General features: G+C 43.1%; 1 protein-coding gene and 1 pseudogene across 1 annotated transcript in view; one reads left to right on the forward strand and one right to left on the reverse strand.

Annotated features, from left to right (window-relative positions):
* The window catches only part of TIMD4 (T cell immunoglobulin and mucin domain containing 4), a 43,203-nt gene extending 33,961 nt beyond the window's left edge, over nucleotides 1-9,242 (forward strand). Inside the window, exons 6-9 of the mRNA XM_033180492.1 lie at nucleotides 2,163-2,212; nucleotides 6,317-6,434; nucleotides 8,034-8,073; nucleotides 8,997-9,242. Coding sequence (XP_033036383.1) covers nucleotides 2,163-2,212; nucleotides 6,317-6,434; nucleotides 8,034-8,073; nucleotides 8,997-9,081 — 293 coding nt within the window. The 3' untranslated portion in view covers nucleotides 9,082-9,242. The remainder of the gene's footprint in view (nucleotides 1-2,162; nucleotides 2,213-6,316; nucleotides 6,435-8,033; nucleotides 8,074-8,996) is intronic.
* Nucleotides 3,793-5,045, reverse strand: LOC117064649 (annotated as a pseudogene).
* Nucleotides 9,243-23,000: the final 13,758 nt, after the last annotated feature.

Here is a 23,000-nt window from a genome sequence, read left to right on the forward strand (position 1 = left end):
TTCTTTTTTCTTTCTTTCTTTCTTTCTTTCTTTCTTTCTTTCTTTCTTTCTTTCTTTCTTTCTCTCTCTCTCTTTCTCTCTCTCTTTCTTTCTTTCTTTCTTTCTTTCTCTCTCTCTCTCTCTCTCTCTCTCTCTCCTCTCTCTCTCTCTTTCTTTCTTTCTCTTTCCAGTCTCTTTCTCTCTGTTGCCAGGCTGGAGTGCAGTGGGGCAGTCTTGGCTCACTGCAATCTCCCCCTCCTGGATTCAAGTGATTCTCCTGCTTCAGCCTCCCGATTATCTGGGACTACAGATGCACGCCACCATGCCCAGCTACTTTTTGGATTTTTAGTAGAGATGGGATTTCACCATATTGGCCAGGGTGATCTTGATCTCTTGACATCTTGATCCCCCCAACTCAGCCTGCCAAAGTGCTGGGATTACAGGCGTGAGCCACTGTGCCCAGGCCGGGTTTCTTATATACTCTGAGGAGGTCAACTGCTCCCTGGATATTGATGACTCCCGAATCAGTATTTCCAACTGCACCCTTTTCCTGAGTTTGATTTAGATTCAAATGCATCAGGGGCTTGTTAGGCGACTTCTGCTTGCATGTGCCCCACAGTCACTCAGTGACTGTAAATGTGAACTTATCACCTTTCTCCCCTAGACTTACCCTTCTCCACTCCCTCCCCTGTTCCCAGTCTTAGTGGACAGCTCAGGCCATGGCCAGGTGTCTCAAGTAGGAACTGGTGAGGTATCAAAGACTTTTCTTTCTCACTTCCACATTCAACGTCCATATCCTGTTGTTCTCCCTTCTAAGCATTTCTGAAATTTCTCTCTCTCTCTAGTTTTACTAGCTCAGAATTTCAGATCTGGAATTAGATGATAACTGTCATCTTGGCTGTTCCTTTATCCTCCTAACTGGACCATATCATGCTTAAACATTTCTGTGGTTTTCCATTGCCTACAGAATCCAATGGAGACTTACCATCAGGAAACAAAGGCCCTCCCTGATTGGCTCTTGCTCACCTGTCTCATATCCTGCAGCTACCACCCCTCATTTCACCTCTTCATGGCTGCTTGTCGTCTGACGTCGGCACCACGCCCTTTCTTGTTTCCACAGCTTTGCTGATGCTGTTCTGTCCACCTGAAACACCGTTGCCACCATTCTTTGCCTGGCTAATTCTTACACGACCTTAACTCAGAAGTGTTATTCAACAAACATTTATTGAGCACCAAGTATATGCCAGGTGGTATCAGAGTCCCAGTGGTGAACAAGCAGACAGGGACTCTGTCCTCATGAACCTTTATTCTGATAAAACTTTCAACGAACTACGATGTTGAGCTGAATGCCTCTCCCTCTACCTGCCCTTCCAGCAGCCTGTGTGTGCTCCATCACTAGCTTTGGCCTGTTAGGCTGAAATCATCTTTCGGTCTCTCTTCTCTAATGGACTGTAAATTTCTTGAGGGTAGGGGCCTTGCCGCAGTCTCACAGTATTCTTAGTGCCTGGAACAGTGCTTAGCATTTGGTAGATTCTCAGTATGGTTCCCTTGTAACTCAACTATAGATTATGAATACATACATGACTCCACCTCTCAGCATGAACTCCCATTCTCAAGGAAGTTTTCCTTGACCCTCCAGAACAAGTCTGGCAACCTCATGATATGTCCCTATAACAACTCATACTGGTTTTTTTCCCAGAATTTTGCACTTGTAACTAATTATGTTTTCAACTATTTACATTACATTTTTACATTTGGTTTTCTGCACTAAGTTGTAAATTCTATGAGGTCCAGCTAGCTATCACACTGCATGGCCTATAATAGGTGCTCAGTAAATATTTGTTAACCAGAAAACTGACACATTTTCTTGCTGGATAAAAATCCTGAATAAATTGCTGAGGCCTACAGAAAAATTAGAGCCAATCACCTGCTGGCCCAATGCCTGACTCTACCCATCTGTAAAATGGAGATGTTCCTGGGGGATAATGTTGTATAGCAGATAAACTTTACATTAAAACCATATCAAAACAAATATGCATAAATAGATTATACAAAAACCACGGGATTAAATAATTAAACACATCAGTTGCAGTTCCAGATGGGCTCTTAATTACCTATTTCAGGATGTGATGTTTTATTCCCCCACCAGACATATAACCATTTTCTTCTCTTTTCCTTCCCAGCATCCGATACTGCAGTTCCTGAGCAAAACAAAACAAGAGAAACAGGACAGGTAAAAAATCTGTGAAGTATTTGAAGTATATCACTTAAATCATAAAAATCCACAGCAGTGGCCAGGCACAGTGGCTCATGCCTATAATCCCAGCACTTTGGGAGGCCAAGGTGGGCGGATCACTCTCTGCCAGAAATTTGATATCACCCTGGCCAGCATGGCAAAACCCCATCTCTATCAAAAATGCAAAAATTAGCCGGGCTTGGTGGTACATGCCTGTAGTCCCAGCTACCCAGAAGGCTGAGGCATGAGAATTGCTTGAACCCAGGAGGCGGAGGTTGCAGTGAGCCGAGATGGCGCCATTGCACTCCAGCCTGGTGACCGAGGGAGACTCTGTCTCTTAAAACAAAACAAACAAACAAACAAACAAAAAATCCACAGAGTTTTGCAGAGATGGACTAGCAAAAGCAAGATATTGCTAACTGGAAAAATTCATTGCAACGATTATGAAACAGCCCAAGAATTGATAGACTTGTACTCTTGGCAGAAATAACCTTGATTGTTACTTCTGTATGTGCCAATGCTTTGAAAAGAAAGAAAGAAAGAAAAAAAAAAAGTACAAAAAACATGCAAGATCATTGTGTGTTCTTTCTGTGTGACCCAGAATTCATGACATACTACAGAATCAACACCTACCATCAATATTTCTCTTATTTTCTGAAGGTACTGTTTTTATTATTACAAAAGTGATTCAAGCTATTTTAAGTGAAAGCTTTCAGGCAGTACAGAAGTCTGTAAAGGATAAATAAAGTTTCCCCATCCCCTTTTTCTTCTTCCGCATCTCTCTGTCAGGCACTGTCTGTTGTCCTGTCCTGGTTGCTGTGCCCACTGTCTCTGGGATTCTGTGTGTTAGAGAATGTAACAGGAAGAGAGGGAGAGAGCATAGCTTGGTCAATGGAGATGGCATAGCCCCAGCAAGATGCCTCAATGCCTGCCTACAGAGCAGCACCTCTCAATATTTTTGATGTCAGGGTCCCTTTATGCTCCTTTTTTTCTTTTTTTTGAGACAAAGTCTCAGTCTTTTGCCCAAGCTAGAGTGCAGTGGTGCAATCTTGACTCAGTGCACCCTCTGCCTCCTGGGTTCAAGCCATTGTCCTGCCTCAGCCTCCTGAGTAGCTAGGATTACAGGCACATGCCACCATGCCCGGCTAATTTTTTGTATTTTTAATAGAGATGGGGTTGCAACACGTTGGCTGGTCTTGAGTTCCTAGCCTCAAGTGATCCACCCGCCTTGGCCTCCCAAAGTGCCAGGATTACAGGCGTGAGCCAACACGCCTGGACTATACTTTTTTTTTTTTTTAAACTTGGATTTTAATCATGTATGTAAATAGCAACATGAGTACAGGGAGTTCCAAGGCTTGTGCCTTATCTCTAAGTGAAAGGATTTCAGATCCATTTGCTTGTAGGATGGCATCACCCAAGATAACAGAAGCCTAGTATAGTTTTTCCTGAAGAAGAACGCCAGGTTAATATATTCAATACTGACTTTTCTGCCATTTTTCTGTAAAAATACTGATTGACCATATGAAGTTTCTGTTGCTTACCTATAACTGACTAAAATGTGTAGAGCATGGAATTTTCTACTTATTTTCGGGTGAATTCCTCACATTTCCTGGCTTTAGAAAGTTCTCCTTCCAAAAATCTTTCCCAACTATGTATCCTTGTAAACCCCAGTCATATAATCTCTCCTTTCTGACCTTTACAAACTCGATGGCTTGTTGTGGATAATGGATAGAGGCTGCTAATCCCATGAAACCAGATAGAAATACCTGCTTCTTTAATTTTGAACCTCTAGCCAAAAGAAGTCCAACAAGGCCAGCAAAACCAGTAACACCAAGTCGTGGAAAAAATCCAGCAGGTGCATTTTGGAGATATTCATAGCTGTCTCACCCCCATTGAACCAAACTCTACATCTTGGGCTTCGTTTAGGAGTACCTTTCCTGACACCAATTTGTGTGTAGCTCATGATAATGTCAAAGCTGAGACATGCTTTCCTAAGCTGGGTCCTTGACTCCTCCGCATGTTTAGGTTGGCCCTCGAGAACTTACTAGAGTAAAAGCTCATAAACCTTCATGGGATTTTGGGGAGGGGGTCCTTTTTTGATGCTGCATAGACTTTGAAGGTGAGTAGGCTCAGGCTGGCCAGCCCCATGGACCTCTAAACCACCTTGAACACGTTACTGGCAGTGGGGCTCTCACAGGGTCTTTTTATACTCTTGAAACTCAGTTTCTAGCCTGGGCAACATGGTGAGACCCCGTATCTACAAAAATAAAAATTAAAAAAAAAATAGCTGGGTATGGTATCATGTACCTGTAATCTCAGCTACTTTGGGAGGCTGGGGTGGGAGGATCACTTGAGTCCAGGAGGTTGAGGCTGCAGTGAGCCTTGTTTGTGCCACTGCACTACAGCCTAGGCAACAGAGAAAGGCCCTGTCTCAAAAAAAAAAAATAACAGCCTGGGTCTTGTGGCACAATCCTCTAATCCCACTTTGGGAAGCTGAGGCAGGAGGATTGCTTGAGCCCAGGAGTTCAAGACCAGCTTGGGCAAGGTAGTGAGATGCTGTCTCTACAAAATATTTAAAAAATAAAAATAAAAAAAAGTCAGGCAATGTGATGCGTGCCTATAGTCCCAGCTACTCAGGAGGCTGAGGTGGGAGGATTGCTTGAACCCGGGAATTCAAGTTTGCAGTGAGCTGTAATCATTGCCACTGCACTCTAGCCTGGGCAAGAGCGAGACTTTGTCTCTACAAAAGAAAAAAAAATCAGTTTCTTAAAACTGAGACTTTGTTTTGTTTTTGATTCTCTAGACTGCTCAGCAGAAAAAACTGAGACATTTCTACAATTAAAAAAAATGTTTTGGGACAGGTGCAGTGGCTCACGCCTGTAATTCCAGCACTTTCGGAGGCTGAGGTAGGCAGATCACTTGAGGTCAGGAGTTCGAGACCAGCCTAGCCAACATGGTGGAAACTCATCTCTACTAAAAACACAAAAATTATCCGGGCTTGGATGTGTGTGCCTGTAACCCCAGCTACGTGGGAGTTTGAGGCAGGAGAATTGCTTGAACTTGGGAGGCAGAGGTTGCAGTGAGCTGAGATCGCAGCCCTGCACTCCAGCCTGGCTGACAGACTGAGACTCTGTCTCAAAAAAAAAAAAAAAGAAAGAAAAAATAAATTTAATCCCAGCACTTAGGAAGGCCATGGTAGGAGCTTGAGCCCAGCCTGGGCAACATAGCGAAATATCATCTCATTTTTAAAATTAAAAAAAAAAAGTTTAAACTTTTCCTTTAGATTCAGGGGTACATGTGCAAGTTTGTCATACAGGTGTCCATATTTTAAACATTTTAAAAAATCAATGTATTTAAAAATAACAACAAACCCGCTTTGTGCTAACGTAGTATGTTTTATGGCAACTAACTCTATTTTGAAAAAACATGAGTGAGAAAAACGAATGAGAAAATTAGTGAGAAAAATGGCATTGTTTTACGTTTTTTGCAAATCTCATTAATATCTGGCTTAATAGGAGACAGAGGGATTCTCATCTCTGTTTCCACATTCTGTATAAGTGAGAGCAATGACGTCACACATCACATAGCCTCTGGGAAAGTATACTGTACATCTCACGACAGAATGATAGTGAAAATGGCAAAAAATGTCCCATGAAAATCATTTTGATCTCATGGGCTTCCCATCTAGACTTTGAGAACCACTGCTGTAGAAAATGTAAAATTAAGTTTCATTTTCTCTTTAATCCTGTTTTCTCTAGTAGCCTAAGTCAGCCATGAAAAGAGTGGCACAGGGCTAGGGAGAGCTCAGAGGATTTGAGCAGTGGCCAGGAAAGAGATTTGACTGTGGAAAACACAGTTCACAACAGTTATTTTTTATCCTCAGACCCCTGAGCCCCATAGTTCCTTATGTCTGATGTCTAACACTTTGGAAAATTTTGGGATATGGGTCACGTGTTTTAGGTTTTCAGAGATTTTTGGCAAAAGGTGGTGAAATGTAGTGAAACTGCTGGTGGTTATAAGGTATTATTGGGCCGGGATGTCATCCTGTGAGGGTGGTGTCTAGCAGTGACTGGGCCCATCTCCTTGCCTGTGTCCCATCAGATGGATGGAATGCCCGTGCCCATGAAGAATGAAATGCCCATCTCCCAACTACTGATGATCCTTGCCCCCAGCTTGGGATTTGTGCTCCTGGCATTGCTCGTGGCGTTTCTCCTGAGAGGTAAGGAGGGAGGGCCAGGTGATGGAGCACTTCAGAACCCTGGCGACTGCAGGAGGATCTGGAGTTGTCTCCACTTCCTTCCCCTTTATCCCTCCCCAAAGAGACTCAGTTCTGTCATTGTTCCCATCCCAGTCAGGGACGTAACAGGTAAGCTCATTCTCCACAAGTTGCTAATGGCTCTGTGTATTAACCTCCTAGTAGAGTTTACATTTTGGAAAAGGAAAAAAAGCAGAAGAAGAGCACCTTCATTTATTGGACATTTTTGTGCCAGTCCTGATGGTATACTCTTGACGTGCCTAATTCATTTTATCCCTATTGCTGCCTTAAGAGGAAAGTATTGTTCTTTGTTCACTTTCTTCACTTTCTTTGTTCTTTGATTGAGAAAACCCTAGCTTGTCGCTTCTTGTGGCTAGTATTGTTCCAGGACAAAGACCACGAACAGTCCTGGTTTTCTTCTTCTTCTTCTTCTTTTTTTTTTTTTTTGAGACGGAGAGTCACTCTGTTGCCCAGGCTGGAGTACAGTGGTGCAATCTCAGCTCACTGCAACCTCCGCCTCCTGGGTTCAAGTGATTCTCCTGCCTCAGCCTCCTGAGGCGCTGAGACTACAGGTTCGTGCCATCACGCGCGGCTAATTTTAGTATTTTTAGTAGAGAGGGGGTTTTGCCATGTGGGCTAGGCTGGTCTCAAACTCCTGACCTCAGGTGATCCACCCACTTTGGCCTGCCAAAGCTCTGGGATAACAGGCATGAGCCACCACTCCTGGCCTGATTCTGATTTCCTTATGTGTTCCCTGAAAGCAAGCTTTCTTAACCTAGAGGCCATAGATGGACTTCAAGGGTAATGTGAATCCTTTGAAATCATGTGCAAAAGTGTTTATGTGTTCATGCCTGCATTTTTCAAGGGACAAGGTCTATAGTTTTCATTAAATTTGCAAGCTGCTCCATGACCTTGTACCTCCATCCCACCCCCACCCCACCCCCAGAAGTTTTAAAACACTACAAAAACGAGCCATGAAACAGAGCGTATGGTTTTCATACAAATTATAGGCACATGGCACCTGGTACCATTGTAAAATGGGGTTAAATTGTTCTGTACTCATTAACAAAAGCTGTTTCAGGGCAGTATGGCAGGAGATGAGACTAGTAACCATCTCAGCTGATTTGAATAATAGTGAAACTTGTATAGTGCAACACCTGCCCCAGGTGCAAAAAGAAATTTAAAATTTACTGGAATCCTGCTGTTAGTCTTCCTACAAAGGCATGGTTACAGTTTCAGAAAATTCTGAGTATGTCTCATAAAGAAGTGTTTTAAAACCCAAGTGAGTACTTGAGTTCTGGATAGGCAGATGACTCAAAATGAAATAGCTTAACACCATTGCCCAGAATGTTGGAACAACTGTGTAATTGAGCACTGACTGTGGTCTAAAATAGCAAGTGTTTGACCTGGGAAAGGGAATGGCTTTTTCTGCCAAAGCCAGCCACTGGTTCTCACCTTTGGCCTATGTCTGCTCTTTGGGAGGCAATACTGGAATTCCCCCAGCATTTTGCATGTTCTATGCATCGCAGCCCCTCGGCTTACACTGTGGCCTTGTCTTTTCAGGGAAACTCATGGAAACCAATTGTTTGCAGAAACACACAAGGTAATTGATCTTGCATGAATGGGTGTTGTAATGATTGTACAAGCTGTTACAAATGATTAGCTACTACTCAGTGGTTTAATGACTTGAGCTTGTGCTCCAATTAAACATAGAGTTGGAAAAATGTGACATTAGAAGTGAAAAAGTTGTGCAGATTTAGCTCACATTAACCTGTGTCTTGGTTAACACTGTGTCTGAACAAAATGCCAGTACCAAGGCAGGTAGGATTAATAGAAGTATAGCATGCCAAAGAAAGAAGGTGATATGGCCCTCTACTCTGTCTGAAATTTTTTGTTCACCTGTGGGTAAATTAGTTTAAGAGGCCATTGTTAAACTGGAGTTTATTGAGGAGAGTTGGCAATATGGAAAGTGAAAAAAGCATGTAGAATACTATTCTTGGGAGTTGGTTCCTCTGCCCCATTAGACCATGGGAGCAGCTTGTTTTGGGGCCTTTTTAAAAATGGTATTTGAAGATTCTCTAGTAAGGGATTTTAGCTATCTGCCCTATTCTTTAGCTTTTGGAAAAGAAATGTAAAAACTTGATGTAAATTATTCATGAAGGCCTTGCCTTCACTAATTAATTGCATTGATACCACAATATGTATTAACAAGAAGGAAAACTGATGCCCAGCAAGGTGACCTTTCAAGGTCATACTTAGAGACCTTTTGGTAAATAAATGTATTGAAATCATGATTTTATATTTTGCTAAGAATTTTTTTTATCTCCTTGTTATAATGGATTGGCAGAAACTCTTTTTCCCCTGCAGCCTCAGTTTTCCTATCTATAAAATGTGGAGCTTAGACTGAATGAACTGTGAGCCCTTTGAACTTTAAGGATAATTGCATTGTAACTTATCAGCATCTGTCTTTTGTTTTGTTTTCCAGTCTTGTGTTTCCCATTATCAGCTCCTCTTTTCTGTTTACAGGCTAGACTGCATTGGAGATAGTAAAAATGTCCTCAACGACATGCGGCATGGAAGGGAAGATGAAGATGGACTTTTTACCCTCTAACAACGCAGTAGCATGTTAGATTGAGGATGGCGGCATGACAATCAAGTGTCAAAATAAGTCTTAGGAGGTTTATTTGTTTCATAAAAAGGATTCACTTATTCCGTGGATGTCATTGATCCAGTCTTGCTTTAGTTTCGTGAATGAAAGGTACTTTAGAGACCACACCTTCTCTGTCCGTGCTCTAATCATCTCTGTAGAATCACTGCTAAGTGATCTTGCACACTACACTTGAACACTTTCAGTGATGGTGAACTCCTTACCACACCCAAGGGAGTCCATTCCATCTCAGAGCAGTTCTGAGATGAAGAAATACTTAAGGCAAAATCTGTCTCTGGATGATATTACAACAATAGTTGTTGTGCCTACACAGAACATCTCTTCTTTATTAACTGCTGGATCAGTGTTGTGTGAACTAACAGGACAAAAAAATCTATAGGCTCCATCAGTCAATAAGACTGACTTTTTTTTTTTTTCTCTCGTAAAGGTAATGTCAAGAGAGTAGAAATCCAAAAGATGGTTACCTTTGGAGAAACATGTGCTTATTCCATTAATGTTGATATTGCTCTAAGCATGCTGGGAAGTACTGGAGAGCTGTTAACTCTTCAGGTATTGGAAGGAAAATCTCATGTTTCTCCAAATCTCCTTGCTTCTGGGATATAATTTCTGGTTCTTTTGTTACCCTAATTGCCTTCATCTCGTATGTGTTTGTATCTCTCCTTTTATGCCTAGCTTTAAGAGTTCATCGTCTTGCTGCAGGTATGATATGAGCAGCGCAGAGCCTATGGTTCCTTAACATTGCAGGAAATGACATGGAATCACACCATAACTGTGACTCACTTCTTTATTTTTTTTTCTTGAGACGGAGTCTCACTCTGTTGCCCAGGCTGTAGTGCAATGGACAATCTTGGCTCACTGCAGCCTCCGCCTCCTGGGTCCAAGTGATTCTCCTGCCTCAGCTTTCTGAGTAGTTGGGCTTACAGGTGCGCGCCACCATGCCTAGCTAGTTTTTGTATTTTTAGTAGAGATGGAGTTTCACTGTATTGACCAGGTGGGTCTCCAGCTCCTGACCTCAGGTAATCTGCCCGCCTCGGCCTCCCAAATTGCTGGGATTACAGGCTTGAGCCACTGCACTTGGCCAACATTGACTCACCTCTAAAACTCCTAAATTTTCTATAATTTTATTTTCACATTTGAGTGTCTTTAAAGATGACCACAGTGTCACATGCTAATTCTTGCCTGGGGAATTTAATTTTGGAAACAGGAAAGAGTCCGTGGGAGTAAAATGTGGTGAATGACAGGGATATTCACCCAGGGGCAGTGCTTGGATGCGAAAGCAAGGCAATCCAAATAAGTTTCTCTAAATATAATTCATGGAAATATGTTCGTCAGTAACAACAGGTTTATTTGAAAACTTTAATAACTACTAACACAAGGAGCCCTGGGAGAGAGATGAAAGCAAACAGTTGTTGAATGAATGAATAAAAAACATGTGTGCCTGAGTGAGAGGGACTTCTGGCTGGGTAGAAGTGTGGCAAGTAAACCAGATCTGAAAGACATTTCTGTGAAGGACTTCTCAGCATGTTTAGAGCAATAGCAACATTAATGGAATAAGTACGTGGTTTTCTGAAGGTAGCCATCTTTTGGATTTCAACTCTCTTGACATTACATTTAAGAGAGAAAAAAGTCAGTCTTTTTACTTGACTGGTGAAGCCTATAGATGTTTTTGCCCTATTAGTTCACACAACACTGATCCAGCAGTTAGTAAAAATCCCCCTCACCTGGGCACTTGGAAAAACTGGCCCAGGGCAGCCTGACTTCTGACTTGTTCAGTTGCAGTTGGGCAGAATGATTGGCCCCAATGATGAAAACAATGAGCAGCAGATTGACAGCTGTTTCTTTACTTTTCTTTTTTTTTTTTTTTGAGACGGAGTTTTGCTCTTGTTGCCTAGGCTAGAGTGCAATGGCACGATCTTGGCTCACTGCAACCTCTGCCTGGTGGGTTCAAATGATGCTCCTGCCTCAACCTCCCAAGCAGCTGGGATTACAGGTGCCCACCACCACACCTGGCTGATTTTTTAGTAGAGATGGGGTTTCACCATGTTGGCCAGGCTGGTCTCAAACTCCTGACCTTAGGTGATCTGCCTGCCTCGGCCTCCCAAAGTGCTGGGATTACAGGTATGAACCTCCATGGCTGGCCTCTTTTTTTTTTTTTTTTTTTTTTTTAGGTCAACGTGGCTTTGATGTTAGCTTAAGGTACTTGAAATGACTTTGTCTAGTGTGCTAAACTCAAACATTTATTTAAAAATGTGGGAGAAGTGGGTCTAGAGTCAGGTTCAGGGCCTGGATTTTCCCATCTGGAAAATAGAGTGGGTCTAGATGGCTTTGTGTATATAGTCAGGTTATAATATCTTGTGAGTTAATGATACACCCAACCCTAACTTAGCTCATGCTCCCTATCCACCTTCCAAAACCACCACCATTATCAATGTCACTACCAACTTGGGTCTAACTAGAAAAAGAGGTCAGCAGATACTTCCTCAACAGAACATTTAAACTCAATGAATATTATTTTTCTGTTTTGCAAAGGGCTATTTTCAATCGATTCCCAAATATAATTCTGAAACTCCTTGTAAGGACTAAGAAACGTTGACATGAGCAATCATAGTATTTTAGAGCTGGTAATGGCCTCTAGGAGCCTCTGTCTTAGTAGTTCTCAATGTTAGCTGAACAATGAACAATCAACTGGGGAGATTTTTCTCTTTTTTGAGACGGAGTCTCGCTCTGTCACCCAGGCTGGAGTGCAGTGGCCAGATCTCAGCTCACTGCAAGCTCCGCCTCCTGGGTTTATGCCATTCTCCTGCCTCAGCCTCCCGAGTAGCTGGGACTACAGGCGCCCGCCACCTCGCCCGGCTAGTTTTTTGTATTTTTTACTAGAGACGGGGTTTCACAGGGTTAGCCAGGATGGTCCCGATCTCCTGACCTCGTGATCTGCCCGTCTCGGCCTCCCAAAGTGCTGGGATTACAGGCTTGAGCCACTGCGCCTGGCCCAACTGGGGAGATTTTTCAATGCCAATTCCTGAGTCCTACCCTTTAAGAGATTCTTTTTGTAATTGGTCCAGAGTATGACTTGGGCATCTGAATTTTTGAAAAATGTCCCAAAGTGGTTCTAATGTGGAACCAAGGTCTAAAAACGCTGGTCTAGCCTGGTGGCTCTCAAACTATGCACTTCAGACCAGCAGCCTCAGCATTACTGGTACTTGATAGAAACGCAAATTCATGTCCTTCACCCCATACCTCCAGAATCAGAAACTGGGGGTAGAGCTCAGCAAACTGTGTTTTCACAAACCATCCAGATGATTCTGATGCGCACTAGAGTTTGAGAAGTGTTGCACTGTAGTAATTTCTAACAGATGGATTGAGAGTTCAGGAAAAGAATCTCTCTTTACCAGGGCTGTGTGGTGGTGGGCTTGGCTAGACAGAGGGTCAGGAGCTTCCAGCACCGGGGGCAAAGGGCCTGCTGCTTCACCTCCTTTAAGCTGACATCACTTTCTGCCTGCATTCCTGCAGTATCTTCCTAATTATAATCTCCGACTTTACTCATTTTCCTCTCTGTTCTCCATGCTTTGGCAGAGACACCCTCTTTCAATACAGGTATGGGATTCCTGTCTCCTGACTTCTAGCCCTTTTCATCCTTGGCCCCTAGACCTACCTAGAAGCAGCACACTTAGCTCTGCCTGGGGCAGGGGTGGCAAAGTCTGATGACTTCAGAGGCCAGGCAGCTGATACAGTTGAGGGAGTCCATGGGAGATGACGTGGCCCATGATAAATTGGAGTGTATGTATGTCTACTTAAGGGCATTAACATTTAAAATTAGTTAAAATAATTTCCTGGGCAAGCAAAGCATGGCTGTGGGCTAAAACAAGGTAGCCAGTTTGAGACTGGGGGTAAGGGGTGGATTTTAGTAAAAGATGAATTAAAATAAATATGTAATTCTTATACTGAGACTCCTTGATCAGAGAAGGCTGTGGACGTAGTTGTTCCTCTCATTCCCTCTTTGTGTAATCAGGATGAATTGTTAGCATCTATAACTTTTTGGTATCTATTGTATGTGGGGCCCAGGAGAGAGAACTGCTTCTTTTAAGGAGCTTCACATCTGAATGAGAGAAAACACACATGGGAATTGCAATAGAATAGGCCGGGTGCAGTGGCTCACACCTGTAATCCCAGCACTTTGGGAGGCCAAGGTGGCACATCATTTGAGGCCAGGAGTTTGAGACCAGCCTGGCCAACATGGTGAAACCCTGTCTCTACCCAAAATACAAAAATTAGCTAAGCCTGGTGGCGGGTAATTCGAGCTACTCGGGAGGCTGAGGCAGGAGAATCGGTTGAACCTGGGAGGAGGAGGTTGCAGGGAGCTGAGATCGTGCCATTGTGCTCCACCCTGAGAAATGGATTAAGACTCTGTCTGTCTCAAAAACAAACAACAACAACAAAAAGGTAATGCAATAGAATAGCATCAATATTGTTTTTCCATTTCCATAAGGAAGGAATTTGATGCAGTATGTGGTTTTTACAGCTAATGATTATATGGTGGATCCACGATCAAACCTCACAATTTAAAGCGGGGGTTTCCAATCTGTTGGCTTCCCTGGGTCACACTGGAAGAAAAAGAATTATCTTGGGCCACACATAAAATACACTAACACTAATTATAACTAGTGAGCTAAAAAAATCGCAAAAAAGTCTCATAATGTTTAAGAAAGTTTACCAATTTGTGTCAGGCCGCATTCAAAGTCATCCTGGGCTGCGTGCAAGCTCAATTTAAAGCAATGGAATTCCTTCCCATGGCCTTTCTAGGCTAAATAAAAGAAATACTATCAATTTGTAATGAGCACCTACTATATTCTAACTCTGTTAACTGTTTCAACATAATTATCTCATTGACTCCTGACAGCAACTCAACAAAGCAGGTATATTATTTTGGCTTTGGAGCTAAGAAAACAGAAGCAGAGGCAGGTGAAGGAACTTGCTCAAGGTCATCAAGGTCAGGTCATCCAAGCTCCTGTAGCAGAGCTGGGTTTTGAACCAGGCTTGAAGGACTCCACACTCTAACCACTACCCTTTACTTCACAGCGAGGGCTCCAATTCCAGACTTCATGCATATGGCTCTGTAACACTGACCTGCATTGAACTCAAATGGATTTCAGTGTTCTCAGATCCACAGCAACCTGAGTATAACAATGGCTTTCCAATTCCAACCCCATTATAGCTCAATCTTCCCTAGTCCCCATATTATTTACTCAGAATCTGATTTGCATTTGCAGAGGAAGCTGTAAAGGGAGAACCTGGGAGGAACCTTAATGAAGCCAGGTGGGACACACTTAAATGGAAATGTGTTGAACTAAGTCATGAAGAGCTGAAGCCAGCTGTCAGCAGGCTTAATGAAAGGTTAACAGGAATTCAGCAATGGGTGGCTTGGGAGACTCTTTGTCTCTCTAAAGAAAACAGGAAGTTGAGAAGTGGGCTGCCTGAGTGGAGGTGAGAGCAGAAGGAGGAAGCCACTCAAAACCAAAAGACTGGGTCTGGATATAGAGCTTCATTTAGATTTGTAAACATGTTACAGCCTTAAAAAAAAAAAAAAAAAAAAAAAACACTGTGAGTTCTCAGCTCTGTGAGCATCAAAGAACAGTGACGGGAAGTGTTCCGGAATAAGATGAATGTTAATGTTATCCAGAGGGAGTTTGGGGAGCACTGGAAATGGCTGCTCACAAAACAGAAGGTGGATTTGCTGCTTGTGCTGAGAAGGTGCTGTTGTGCAGTTATATGCATTATCCATATTGTATGTGAAATAATGGGGTGGGAGCACAGGAAAGACCTGCACACATCTGTCAGTTTCACTCCCATTTTCAGCCAAGGAAACTGAGGCACAGAAAGGGGGCATGAGTTGCCCAGTCCCCACAGTAAACCAATGCTAGAGCAAAGCACTAACTTGTGTTTTCTAGACTTGTCTCTGTGGCTAAGATTCTGGGGTTTTCACAGAATCTGCCCTGTTATTGCCCTTCTGGAGTCATGTAATTAAGTTCTTGTTGGTGTGGCCATGCAATTCAGCGTTTCTTCCGTGAGCCATCTTTCTTAGCACACCCCTGGCTTTATAGTGGGCTGCTGCCCCCAGGAAGAGGAATCCGAATGCAGAAAGCACACAGCTTGGCTGCTCTGTTGCTATCCTAGCAGCACCATAACTATGGTGACCAACTTGTCCCAGTTTGCTCTGGGCTTTCCTGGTTTTAAAACTCAAAGTTCCACATGCCAGGAACCCTCAGTCCTGAGCAAACTAGTGTAATCACCCAATAGGTTCCTCCTGTGTCCTTTGCACAGACAAAACCAGTTCACTGAGACCACGGCATTGCAGTAGAGAAAGAGTTTAATGGACATGACGTCAGCCACATGGAAAATAGAGTTATTATTCAAATCAATCTCCCCAAAGACTTGAAGGTTAGGGTTTTTTATGGACAGCTTGGAGAGCAGGAGGCTAGAGAAAGGGTGCTGCTGATTAGTTGGGGATGAAATCATAGGGGTGTGGGAAAACTTCTTTGTGTGCTGAGTCCACCTCTGGGTGGGGCCACAGGACCAGGTGAATCATGAGTCACAAGTCTGGGTGGGATCAGTCTGAAAAAATATTTCAAAAATCCAATCTTAGGTTCTACAATAGTGATATTACCTATATGAGCAATTGAGGAGGTCACAAATCTTGTGATCTCTGGCCATGTAACTCCTAAGCAGTAAGGGACTGTAGAAACTATGGCATCAAAATATGTCAACTATACAAAATGGGGTCAACTGTGTCAGATTTCTCTCGCCGTTATAATTTTGCAAAGATGGCTTCATTGGGATGGTTGGTCAACCTAAGTCCATAAACTAGAGATCAAAAACAACCATCCTCTCAGTTCTCTCAGCCCCTGCTCTTGACTTTATTGCAGTGATCACTTTTCCTGTGACTTCGCAGTTGGACCCAAATGGAATTTAGTTTGTTCAGATCCGCTGTTAGAATAGACTACTACTAGATCTACATTTTATATCTAGACCCTCGCTATTCAACGTGGGGGATTCAGACCAGCAGTTCTGTCATCACTTGGGAGCATGTTAGAAATGCAGAATCTCAGGCCCTACCCTAGACCCTCCGAATCAAAATTCACCTTGTAAAATCTAGGATCTCTAGGTCACTCATGTGCACATTAAAGTTTGAGAAGTCGTGGTCTAAAGCATTGATTTTCAAACTCAGCTGCACATTGGAATCACATGGGGAAACTTAAAAAATACTTATGCCTGATCCATAGATCAAAACATCACCTTGTACCCCATAAATACACACAATTATTGTCAACTAAAAATAAATTTAGGCAAAGTGCCATGCCCCATGCCTGTAATCCCAGCACTTTGGGAGGCTGAGGCAGGCAGATCACCTGAGGTCAGAAGTTTGAGACCAGCCTGGCCAACATGGTGAAACCCCATTTCTACTAAAAATGCAAAGATTAGCTGCGCATGGTGGTAGGCATCTGGAATCCCAGGTACTTGGGAGGATGTGGAAGTTGCAGTGAGCTGGGATCACGCCATTGCACTGCAGCCTGGGTGACAAGAGCAAAACTCCATCTCAAAAAATAAAATAATAAAATAAATAAATAAATTTTTAAAATTACTGATGCCTGGCTTCCATCTGAGGTCCTGATTTGATTCACAATGAGGAAACATGGGTATCAGTTTTTAAAGCACTTCAGTTGATTTGAATATACAGCAATGTTTGCAAACTTCAGCCCTAAAGAGGAGGTAGCTTTGCACCAGAAAGTAATGTTTCTAATTAATCAGAACAAAGCTTGGCCTAAGTTTATGTAGTTCTACTACCCCCACGTGATTTTGCATACAGAAATCATCAATATTGCTCAAGAAGATCTGAGGCATAAAGATAATGACCAGTTACTATGCAAGAGGCCCATTAAAGTAATTAAAAACCAAGACATAATATTTAGTCTATGGAAAGTGATAATAAGACAAAAGATAATCAGAGAAGGAATGTCCTAGGGTCAGGGTGGCACTATGAATCTCTTCAGAAGACATCGGAAAGATGGCTTGACACCAAGATTGTAAGAGAAATGAGGGAGATTGGTTAAGTGGTAATCTTTGTTGCACAATAAGGAACTTGGTAAAAAGGCAACTACCTTTTCTTTTGTACTTAGATATAATGGGAGATCTTCTGTAGGGAACAAGCAGTCATTCATTGTCTCAGTAAGATTGTGTTCTTACAAGTAAGAGAATACAAAAAAATAATGATTTAATTACCAAAGACTTTGAATCATCTCTCGTAACTAGACTTGGGACTTAGGACTGTTGTAGGGTAGGTTCAGGAGCTTCATGAGAATGAGGTATTAGGTCTCTGTGTCTTCATTGGTGCTTCCCTCATGGTTGCAGGATGGCTGCCACAGCTCTGATATGCCCTCCCACAAAAGCATCCCAAGTAGAAAGAAAGAGCCCTGGTTAACATAGCAAGATCCCATCTCTACAAAAAAATTAAAAAATAAAATTAGCTTTGGGTGGTGGCATGTATCTTCTCACTTAGCTACTCAGGAGGCTAAGGCAGAAGGATTCCTTGAGCCCAGGATTTCAAGGCCGCATTGAGCTGATTGCACCACTGCACTCCAGCCTGGGAAATAGAGCAAGATCCTGTCAAAAAGAGAAAAAATAAGCCAAGTAGGAAGAAAGGAAGTAGGTGAAGTAGGTGGCAAATGGGACTTTCCCTCTAATATGATGCTTTATCAAAAAGGGACATCTTTCACAGACATTACCAGAAGACGTTCCTATGTTTGATTGTCCAAACTGGGTCACATACCCAGACCTTGGCAAAGGGGAATGCAATTGCTAAGATGATTTATACTAATCAATCATTATTCATTCTCTAGGCTGTGCATATTGACTAGGATCCGTTAGCATGGGTGAAACTGGAAATGGCTGTGGGGTGGATGGTCTTGATTTCTGCCGTAGTTACTCATCCACCACAAGGTTACTGGTTGTCTCCTATGTGCCAAAGGGCCCAGTGGGGAGCTGGGGCATTGTGAGGGACAACAGAGTCCCAGTCCCTGATCCTAGGCAGCTTACAGTCTACAAAGCCATTTCTATCTTTATTGTCCATTTCATGATTCCAAATATTTGGATCATATCTGATGTGCCTGAGAAACAAAAAGAGTGAAGGGATAATACGCTTAGAAATTCTGTGTACATATAGATACGTTCTTGAACTTGTGGACCTGTACCTTTGCTGTAAGGGTCACCAGTCAATGGAGGAAGGGGCTGAAACATTGAGACCTAGGTGGTGAAGGCAAATTAGAGCAAGAATTCTTAGCTATGGCAGAACTTTCTTAGCTCAGCAGAAGATAGCTAGCTTTATCACAAATGTGACAGTAATAGAAATAAATCTCACCTTATATTTCTATGCTGCTTCATAGTTTTCTAGGCATTTTCAAACATTGGTGCTCTGTGTCAGAGGGACAGTGTGTCCCCATTTCATAGAGGAGCAAAATGGAGGCACAGAGAAGCAAAGTGACTGTGTTCCCACCATGGTTAGTGAGACAGGATTAGAGTCAAGTGTCCTGATTCCTCCTCAAATCAACGGATCCATGCCATCTTCATGGGATGCTCACCATGTGCCCCCGGCTTTGTGCTTGGAATTCGTAACAGGGCCAATCATTATCACTAATATTATTTGAGCACGTGCAGTAAGCCAGACACTGCCCTAAGCACTTTAAATACGCTTTTAAATTTAATAATGACAATCACCCTTTGAGGTAGTTGTCAGTTTTATCTGTTTGACAGATGAGGAAATGGACGCTCAGCCAGATAAAGAGGCTAGTTGGCTGGGATTCTAACTAAGAAGAACCTCCACGGCCCAGGGTCTTAACTAACCCATGTACCCTGGCCCTTCCAGGTATTTAAAAGCACTTTTTTGATCTCTTAATGATTACATACATGTGGAAGGTGGAAAGAACTATTCAGCTGTGACTTTTAGATTGTCCTCATTTTCCCTCTAATCACCGTAGTAAGATGATGCTGGAGCGGCTACGTTGCCTGGGGTATATATCCTGGGGTTCCTTGTAGCGCACCAGGAAAATTTACAACACAGAGACACACGGGGAGTTTAGGATCAGAGGTTTAATAGGTAGAGGAGAAGAGAAAGAGAAACAGCTTCCTCTATAGAGGAAGGGGTCTCCCAGTGGAAAAGACTCGCTGGTGGTGAATGTGCCAAAGTTTATAGTCCGGTTTGAGGAGGCGGTGTCTGATTTACATAGGGCTCATAGATTGGTTTGATGAGGTATGACGTTTACATAGCGCACGAGGAAGGCTGGTCGCCCCACCCTAATCTTCTTATGCAAATACTTTCCAGTTGATTGTGACTATCTTGTCTGCTTCTTACTGTACGTGGGGCTGGCAGAGAAGAGACCATGGAGCCGCCATCTTGAACATGTCTAGTCCCTAGTTCTGCCGGCATTCACCCATGCAAGCTCCCAGCTTGCAGACTGCTCTTTGGTAGAAAATGATTTGGGACTGCTCTTCATCAAAAAGAAAAGCCTTACTGAGGAGTTCCATACCCTTGCTATCTGCCTGAGTGATTTCTTCTTAACACCTGTATCAACGTGTTCTCCATCCCTAGCCTCTCTTAATGCCACCAATATGGAGATGGGTGGGGAGTGAAGAGCATGGAGCTAGAAAGTTCTTTGGGCCTGGCTCTTACATTGTTTGTTTGTTTTGAGACAGGGTCTCACTCTGTCACCCAGGCTGGAGTGCAGTGGCATGATCCTCCCAGGCTCAAGTGATCCTCCCACCTCAGCCTCCTGAGTAGCTGGGATTACAGGCACAAGCCACCACGCCTGGCTAATTTTTGTGTTTCTTTTTTTTTTTTTTCTGGGTAAAGATAGAGTTTTGCCATGTTGCCCAGGCTGGTCTCGAACTTCTGGGCTCAAGTGATTCTCTGGCCTCAGCCTCCCAAAAAGCTGGGATTACAGGCATGAGCCAGCCGCACCTGGCTGGGTCTCACCTTCTTGAAGAGACTCAAATTTAGACCCAGATCTCCAAATGAGGTCATATATTAAAGCACAGAGATTAAATGATCAGGTTCAAACATAATTATACTAGAAATTTTGCCACCTCTCATTTTTTAAAGAATACACAAAAAGACTTAGAGAAAGAAAGAAAAAAGGAAGTGGCCTGGGTTCCACTCTCCTTTAGAGAAGCCTGGTCTCCCCATCCTCCTCCCTTGCCTTGCCCTTGTTCCACCTCTTATGTTCATTCTCCACCCTGTTTATCCTGTTCCCTCTGTTCTAGTTCTTTCTTTCCCCTTCTCTCCTCCCTCTGAGAGGAGGTTGGTGTCTTATCTCCCTTCAGCAGCTCCGCCAACACAGTGCTATCAATTTTTCCTTCCAGATTCAGAACATCTCTGCATCATTTTAATCTGTTCCTATGAGCTTTGACTTTCAGTCTCCCAAACTGAATCTCAGACCCTTCTTCCCGGAGATGAAAAAAAAGGCCTGAACGACATTACAAATGCTGACAATACCTTTTGCTCAGGGATCAAGATGACTAGAAAAGACAGCACAGGCTTGCTTCACCATAATGTCCTGGGTATCCCAGGGTAAATAAAGTTTCTTAATTAGCCAAGGCCTTATCATCAGCTGATGATGCTGTGACCTCCACCACCCTTTGTTACCATTATTGAAAAACTTTGCCACCTGTTGGCAAATGGAAAGGGCACAGGTCTTGGAGTCACACTGGCCTAGAACATGAAGCTGCTATAGCCCAGCTGGGTGGCCCAGGACAAGTTGCTCAGTTTCTCTCAGTCTCAGTTTTGTAATCTATAAATTGAGAAAAATAATGGTACCCTCCTCATAAGTAAGCATTAAATGTGTTAATGTCAGTAAAACAATCAGCACAGTACTTGGCACAGACAGGTGCCCCATGATTAGCAGGTGCTGCTGCTGCTGCTCTTCACTCTCTGGGCCCAGCAAGTTTAGAGTTATAAGTGTGTGTTTATGGATATTTGCTGGCAGGACTGGCACAGTTTCCCAGTGAGGATGCATTTGGTATACTTGCAAAACCAGAATGTCAAACCTGGGGGTTTCTGCTCTGTTTCAAAAGCTGAGTACGTGTCTCCTGGCCTGTAGTTCTCATCCTTTAAAGACTGTAAGAATGATCCAGGGACATGCTAAAATGCACATATCTGGGCCCGACCCTCAGAGATGCTGATTCTGCGATGCTGGACGGGGCCCTGTAATTCCACCTTGCCCACTGGGATTCTGAAGCAGGGGAACAAAGGATCATGCTCTGAGAGTATGGTTCAGAGGCTCACATTCAAACAGGGCTGATATCAGCCATCTCAATTCCTAGCCACTCTGGTCTTGCCATGCTTTTCTGAACTCTCACTCAGCTTTATTTATCTTTGTCTTTCGACCCTGTGTATAGGTCTTATTTTATTCTCTTTCTCAGTTCACTGCAGTTAACCCCAGGACAGTGCCCTTTTTTTCTCTAGTTCTAGTACCCCCAGCCATTGCTCCTGTTTCACAGCTGAGTTTCTTGAACACTCCTACCTGACTGAGGCTGTCATGGCCTGTCTGTTTCCATTGCTTGGCAGTATCTGGCCTGTACTCTTTTCTTTTTTTTCTTTTACTTTTGTGTGTGTGTGTGACATGGAGTCTCACTATGTCACCCAGGCTGGATTGCAGTGGTGCAATTTTGGCTCACTGCAGCCAGCCTCTGCCTCCTGGGTTCAGGTGATTCTCCTGCCACAGCCTCCTGAGTAGCTGGGATTACAGGCACCCTCCACCACACCCGGCTAATTTTTGTATTTTAGTTTCACCATGTTGGCCAGTCAGGTCTTGAACTCCTCGCCTCATGCAATCCACCTGCCTCGGCCTCCCAAAGTGCTGGGATTCCAGGCATGAGCCACCGCGCCCGGCCTCACTATGTTGTCAACTATTCTTTGAATGAATGAAGGTAGATCTGTTTCTCTTCCCATGTGTTGGTCTGTTTTACAACACCTCTGACAAATAGGTAGCTAGATTTTCTTGAATCCCTCCAGTGACTAGAAACTCACTATCTCCTGTTTAATTTTTATGTGGCTCTCAAAAAGAATATTTTCATAAGTAAGGAAAAATATGCCTCTCCATGGCTTCTGCCTCATGATCCCTCTTCCCATCTGGAATAAAATAGAAGGCTTTTGTTCTCTCTTTCACATGACAGCCCTTCAGACCCTTGAAGACAATGGTCATGTTTCTCTCTGCCTCCAGGTATTCTTTCTTCTAGTTCCTAACAACACTTTTACTTTCGTCTTAGTCTTTGTCTGAATGTGCTCTGCTTTATCACTGTTCCCTCTTAAGATGGGGTTACTAATAAGAAAATGAATAAACCAATTTCAAAAGGGGCCTACGATTTGAATAGAATTTTTTCTGGGCAGATAATATGAATGGCTGTTAAGGACATGAGATGCTCAACATTAATAGTCACTTGGGAAAATACAAATCAAAACCACAATGAGATACCACTTCACACCCACTAGGATGGCAGTAATAATTTAAGAAAAGACAATAACAAGTGCTAAGAAGGATGTGGAGAAATTGGAACCTTCATGCATTGCTGGTAAGAATGTAAAATGGTGCTGCCGCTTTGGATAATAGTTGGCAGTTTCACAAAATGTTAGACGTAGTTACTATACGATACAGCAAAGATTTGTAGATAAATGCTCATAGTAGTATTACTTATAATAGCCCCAAAGTAGAAACAACCCAAATACTTATAAACTGATAAACAAAATGTGGAATGTACAATGGAATTCTATTTGGCAATGAAAAGATACGGGCCAGGTGCAGTGGCTGACACCTGTAATC

This window comes from Trachypithecus francoisi, unplaced genomic scaffold, assembly GCF_009764315.1.
Source record: "Trachypithecus francoisi isolate TF-2019V2 unplaced genomic scaffold, Tfra_2.0 Lachesis_group2, whole genome shotgun sequence".
NCBI lineage: Eukaryota > Metazoa > Chordata > Mammalia > Primates > Cercopithecidae > Trachypithecus > Trachypithecus francoisi.